The sequence below is a fragment of the Panicum virgatum genome, chromosome 2K, assembly GCF_016808335.1.
Source record: "Panicum virgatum strain AP13 chromosome 2K, P.virgatum_v5, whole genome shotgun sequence".
Classification (NCBI taxonomy): domain Eukaryota; kingdom Viridiplantae; phylum Streptophyta; class Magnoliopsida; order Poales; family Poaceae; genus Panicum; species Panicum virgatum.
The window spans coordinates 1,842,229-1,848,664 of NC_053137.1; the positions used below are offsets into that span (position 1 = coordinate 1,842,229).

Sequence of the window (6,436 nt, forward strand, 5' to 3'; positions counted from 1 at the left end):
TGTGCATGTGCTCGTCGAGAGGAGGCGGTGCACGCGAGCAAAAATGCGGCATCGGCGCAAGCGAGCGGCAGCGATGGCAGTGCGAAAGCGCCCTCCCTCCCCTCCCTATCAGCTCGCCAGCGCGGTGGCGGGTAGGGGCCGGATCCAGCAAGCAAGAGCCGGATCCGCCCCCCCGGTGGCACCACGAGCATAGGCGGCCCGAGCGCCTAGCGCGGCGACGGTGATGGAGGCACGGTAGTGCCCTCTCTCCCCTCCCCCTCATCTCGCTGGTGTGGTGGCGAGCAGGGGCCGGATCTGGCCTCCCAAGCGGCACCGCGAGCGGAGGCGGCTCAGGGGGCCTAGTGCGGCGGCGGCGATGGCGGCATGGCAGCGCCCTCCCTCCCCTCCCCCTCATCTCGCTGCCGCGAACAGGGCCAAATCCGGCCTCCCTGGTGATGCCGCGGATCCAATGGCGGCACAACAGGTCCAACGATGGCATCCTCCACCACCTCCAATCCGGCGGTGTCACACCCTAAAATGTTTAATTTTAGGATGTGAATATCTTTTAGAATGTCTTCATCCATCTTTAAGGTTTTCTGAGAAATTTCTAGAATTTTTGGGAAAAAATTATTCTCAATTTCTCCATAGCTAAATCCATTTAACGAAAAGCTCTAAAATATTTTTCATGAGTTCCATGTATTTTATTTGGACTCTCATGTCTCGAACTACCTTCAATAAACTTTCATGAATTTTCGGATAGTCAAGATATACTTTTCATTGTTTAAAATATTTATCTAGACTTTTCTAGATTTGTTTTATGGATAAAAATATATTCTTGACAAATGAAATTCTTTCTAATTCTTTTCATCTGGGGCTGGATTCAACTCATTTTGGCACTAGTCTGCCCTAAATCCTAGAATCGTGCCACACGCAAAAGCTTGAGCTCAGCCATCGCCTTGATCTCGTCGTAGTCAGATCGAGTTGTTTAATCATCATCCACCTTCCTTCTTTCGCATCCACCGACCATAGCTGCCCCATCAAGTTTTCCGTTCTCTAATCTCGCTCCCCGATCAAATCACGTTCGAAATGGTGCCCCGTGACTTGTTTTCGGTGTATCTTCCAACGATGCACCGCTGTCGTAATCGCCAACTTTGGCAACCAGAATTGACCCTGAATCGACCTGCCAACAAAACCTAGTCTGATTCCTCTCTCTCTCTCTCTCTCTCTTTCTTCTATTCCATGCTCTCTATTCGCCTTTGACCAACACCACTGCTCTAAAATCCTAAATCCAATCCAACCTAGCTACCTCCCGCTGGCCCATCCTTTCTGGCCCAACCCGAACCGCACGACCTCTCCTTTGCTACTTCTAGATATGACATCGCGGCCCCATGTGTCCTCTTCTTCTTCCCCTCTTTCATTTCTGTCCAGGGCCCAACCCTGCACGGGGAGAGCTCAGACTCCCCGTAGTGCACTCCAACATGGTCACCTTGGCGGCATCGGCCTAGGCCCTGGTTCTCCTGACTCCACCTGTTTAGGGGTTCTGAACTTAACACACTCCACCAGGCATTCCTGGGTGCATCTAGGATCTCCCCTTTTATGAGCCTCTTGTGGCTGTTGACAGAGTAGCTTCTAGTTTTAGGCATCGCACAACTCCATGTTCAGTGGCGGAGCTGAGGGGCAGCTTGCAGGGGCCATGGCCCCCCCCCCTAACAAAATAATTTAAGTATCCTCTAATCCTATCTTAATCCTAGTTAAGTTTTTAAGTATATATCCATGTACTCTTTAATCTCAACTTAATTTTAGCTCAAATTTTTAAGTAACTTTTAATCTTAACCTACTTCACCCCACAACAAAAGACCAAAATACTCAGAAGTTCACACAATCCACCCTGATCTCTAGCCTTGGAAGTTCTCTCGGTTCTCCGTGTGTGGCTGCTCGCTAGCACAGTTCATCAGTGTCTCGGTGGAGGGTGCCATGCCAACGGACTCATGTCTCACGATTGGCACCGCGCGAATGCACGACAAGGCGTCGATGGCAAGTAGGCAGGCAGCCATAGTCAAGATGGACGCAACAAACCCACCTGCCCCATTAATGCCATCGCATTAGCATCAAATCCATGGCTTCTATCCATACTTTTTCAATTTAAACCGATATAAGTATATTATTGTTGATGCGGTATGCTCTATAAGCATTGTTGATTTCGTATCGCATAATAGAATAGATTTTTTAAAATTAAGCCTAATCTTTGTTGGAAACTAAGGCAAAACTAAAATGAACAAGATATATTGACTCCCACTGCTATTTTACTTTGTGAATTGTCATTGCATGATTAAATAATATACCGTGACCAACTAGTGTGTATTAATGCGGTTAATAAAAAATTAATGCAAATTACTAATTTTTTATACCTAAAAATATTATCGAAGTTTGTTTGGCCTCCCCACCTTAAAATTTGTTTCCCACTGTCCATGTTAACTGGAATTCAGGGTGATGTTACTTTTGTTAACTAGGATATTTGATACCCTGCATATGTTACTTTTGTTTCGGAATCAGCAACAGGGAATCGCCTACATTGCACTGGCAAGTCTTAGAAGACAACCCAGGTGAGTCGTGGATCCATCCAGCAGCCGGGACAAGGAGAAGGACGACGCAGCCGCTGCATGGCAAGGCGATGGCTGCGGCGGCGGAGGCCAGCTGCCCCGATGCGGCAGTGGGAGTTCTCGTGCCACTTGCTCTACGCCTCCTCCATCTCGTCCATGTCCGTCTTCTCGTGTGGTCGGCAATGACGAGCTCGCCACGGGTGCAGGTGTGGCCTGCTGTGGCGGCGGTGGTGGCCTGGCCGCCAGTGGCATCGGCACAAGCCATCGTTTTTATTATCCAAACTGATTTAACTCTATATGTTTAATGGTTGAAAGGATATAAAAAGTACTAAAATATCCTTAATATAATTTTCATAAGTGGTTCCTGGCCCACCAAAAAGTAGTTCCTGCTCCACTTATTTGGTTCTTCATAACCGGTTTCTCCCATTTTTTAACCATTGGATCTAGACCCCTCAACGGTTCATAAAATCTCCAAGCACCGTAAAATTTCTCTATCAAGTATATAATTAATGTTCTCCATTAGGAATTTATGGAAACGTAGCACATTAGTTGTCCTCAGATTCCATTTTGTATGTTTCCTATATATGTCTTCGGTGCCCATAGAACCAAATTACACGACATGGAAAAAATCTAGTGAGTCAATTTGACATCCGTCATATTAGAAATTGCCAGTGATAAGCATCCATGACTTTTCCAAGTGGAAACTGTCATCATTGACTTGGGGATGACTTATTAAGGACTAAATCCCTCACTACTGAAGTCGTCTAACGTGCCCATCACGTTCTTCTCTTTAAGCTCTCATCTTCCCTTGCAGTAAGCAGGTTTACTCGCTAGAGTACACGGGATAGCAGGTTCTCATTCAATTAAAGGTAGGTTCTTGCAGCTGCTAAGCTAAAACTTGCTTTGTTGTTGTCTTAAGTTCATATGTTTCATCTCTCATATATATAGTTTTATATGCTATATTTTCTGAACAGGGGGAAGGAATAACACTGCTTGAACTCTAATGGCAGAGATAGTCAGTTCTGTAGTTGTCCAGGAGACAGTTAGCCAAATCCTATCTAGTATTGTTAAAAAATATGAGGAGAAAGAGGAACCAAATTCGAGCAGAAACTTGGAGAGGCTAGACATGGCACACATCAAGCTGGAGGCTGCTCTTGAGACATCTGAAAAGTGGCAGATCACAGATGCATCCTTATTGCGTTGGCATAGGAAGCTAAAGCGTGCTGCTCAAGAGTGCGATGACACACTACACAATTGCAAGCAGAGAATCCTAGAAGTCGAACAAATGGAACAAGAGGTAAAGAATTCCTCCCTTCCTAACCGTATTGTGCATGCTACAAAGTCCTTCGTTTTCTCTGTCCTTGACCGCAACAACAATAAGTTGAGCAGATCCATTACTCAAAGATTTGAGTGGTATGCAGATGGTGTCAGTGAGTTCCTGAGATTCATAGAGCTTGGTGGCACACCATGCTGTCACATGCCCTTTGACTCCCATGTCAAGAACCTTTTTGCAGGCAAGGTACTGCATCATAAAATCGTTCGAGGAAAGAAGTATACATCCTTTCAATTAGGGTTGGAGCCTGTCCGTACTTCAGAGCATGGAACAAACGTTGGCTTGACATTTGTCCAGTATGATGGTACACCAGAGGGTAATGTCTTCTTTTCTTTGTGCGTACAACTCTCAGAGAGTACAGACATATTTGGGATCGCAATTAAGTGCTTGCAGTTTTTTGCCCCTCCTTTCAAGTGTACATTTGAAAATATTAGGAATGAACTTTCTCAACTACCCACTAAAGACTTCTCATGGGGGCCATCGATTTATTCATACCATAAGGAACACTGGGACAAATTTCATAGCTTCACGTCTCAGTGGGCCCGACCAAACCCATTTTGTTGCAAGCAGCATGGTCAGCATGAGGTTGGACGTTTTAGCAACCGAGATATGGCAGGACTATCAAAAGTTTTGCTAGAACCAGTAATTTGTTTTAACTTGCAATGTCAAGTCTCAATGTCTGCTTACAGCAAGCAGAAGACCTCACCATCTGAAGACATAATTTCTATGCAAGATTATCCATATCTGAATGCAGGAATCTGCTTTGTGCCCCATGGCTCTATAGAGGACATGCTGCCAGCGGATAGGAGTTCTGAACTAGCGGCGATAGTTCACAAGGAGCAACATTGCTTGCATATAGACATTGCCCTGGAACAGCTTGAAGAGATTATGCTGCCAAAGGCAATAGACTACTTCCACCACAATGCCAAAGCGATGGTTTGCCAAATGATTTGGAAGTCTAAACATGGGGTTGCACATATTCAGGTTGAGAAGCCATGCATGAGCACACGGAGGTCAAGCATGCGAACACAGAGAACTTTTGGGGTAGCTAGTAAGAGAAAGCTATTGCACGGGCATGAAGAGGAGCTTATTGGGAATCGGATGCAGCGCACCTGTCACTAGCTTGACTTATGGGTTACACATATGCCTGTCCGAATGCAAAGATCACTCAAGAACTGGGTGCGGAAAGAAAAGGAAATTCTGTCAGCAGCACCACAGCTACACCTTAAATTCTAAATAATATATTGTAACATGGATGCATATGGGAAACAAGATAATAAAGGACTCGAAATAGAATGCAATAGGGAAGATATCAAATATTAGTGTTAGTATTCACAACCTTGGATAAAATCTTTCAGAAACATAGATATCCTCAGAGCTAGAATTCGGGTTAAATGCTCCAAATACAACGGCAGGAGGAAAGCTACAGCTTGAAGGTGTTAAAGTAACATTGCAATAGTTAGGCTATAGGAAGTAGTGAAGTAACTATGCTCTGGGGCCTTTTTTTTTACAATACATGAGAGAGTTATGTGTCATTTCATTATTAAAATGGAAGAGCATAAATAAAAACAACCACAACAGCTGGGACCTAGAAGTCCTATGTTCTTCATTAGGAACCTGTGCAACTGTAGCACGCCACTTGTTCTTGGTTTCAATTTATGTGCCTTGCATGTTTGATCATCATGGGTACGTCCAAGATTTGATATGCTGTGCATTGGTTTAGGCATGGAAGTTGCAATGGTTCAGTCACACCCTGAAGCAGAGGAGAGAGAGCACGCCATGCCACTGAACCTGTGGTCCCCCCCTCACATAGCCGCGTCGGCGCCGCCCCCTGGTCGACGCCTGCATCGGCTCCACGTCTGGCATGGACGCCGCCGCATTCGCTTCAACCTGAAGCTCCAGCGCCCCTTTGTCGCCGCAGCACGCTAAGCATCGCCTCTCACCCCATCGCAGCACGGCAGCACGTGCACACCCGGAGGCGCGACGGCCTGCCACAGCCACAGCCAGCAGGCGTCCACTGGCTTGTCCAACATCCGCGGCCAGTGCCACATCGGACTGGACGGGACGCCATGGCGTCCGGCCACTTGCAGCCCCCGGCCCATCGCGCGCGCGGAACGGAACGAGCAGCTGGAAGCTGCCGTGCTTGGTGCCGACACAAGCGCCGGCAGGTTCCTCGCCAGAGTACCTAGCGTTTGCTCCAGACAATTCTCCCCTTCGTGGCCTTGCTAGCGGGTTCTCGGCTCGCCGGCGGGTGGCCTTGCCGCCAGACACGGCGACAAGGGATGGACGGTATCCCAATTACCGTCCGGGGTGGACGGTATTTCAATTACCGTCCACCCCGGGCAGCAGTGGGCCATCCAATTCGCATCCAACGGACATGAATCATCTTTTGCTTGCACGGGCCAGAGGCCCAGAGTTCGATGCTTCATGCTTGGATGCGCATTCCGTCCATGGCTGAATTCCCTGGGTGCGCTGCCATGCCGGCCGGTCCAGGCGCAGGCAGGCTCTGGGAGGAACCCACATG

General features: G+C 47.4%; 1 protein-coding gene across 1 annotated transcript; it reads left to right on the forward strand.

Annotated features, from left to right (window-relative positions):
• Nucleotides 1-3,324: 3,324 nt before the first annotated feature.
• On the forward strand, nt 3,325-5,056 carry LOC120695826. Its single transcript, XM_039979058.1, has 2 exons — nt 3,325-3,448; nt 3,554-5,056. Exon 2 carries the CDS (start codon nt 3,583-3,585, stop codon nt 5,032-5,034), a length of 1,452 nt encoding a protein of 483 aa, XP_039834992.1. The 5' UTR covers nt 3,325-3,448; nt 3,554-3,582; the 3' UTR covers nt 5,035-5,056.
• The last annotated feature ends 1,380 nt before the right edge of the window (nt 5,057-6,436 follow it).

Coding starts and splice junctions, on each gene's coding strand:
- LOC120695826 (XM_039979058.1), top strand. CDS start 3,583: ATGGCAGAGATAGTCAGTTCTGTAGTTGTCCAGGAGACAGTTAGCCAA.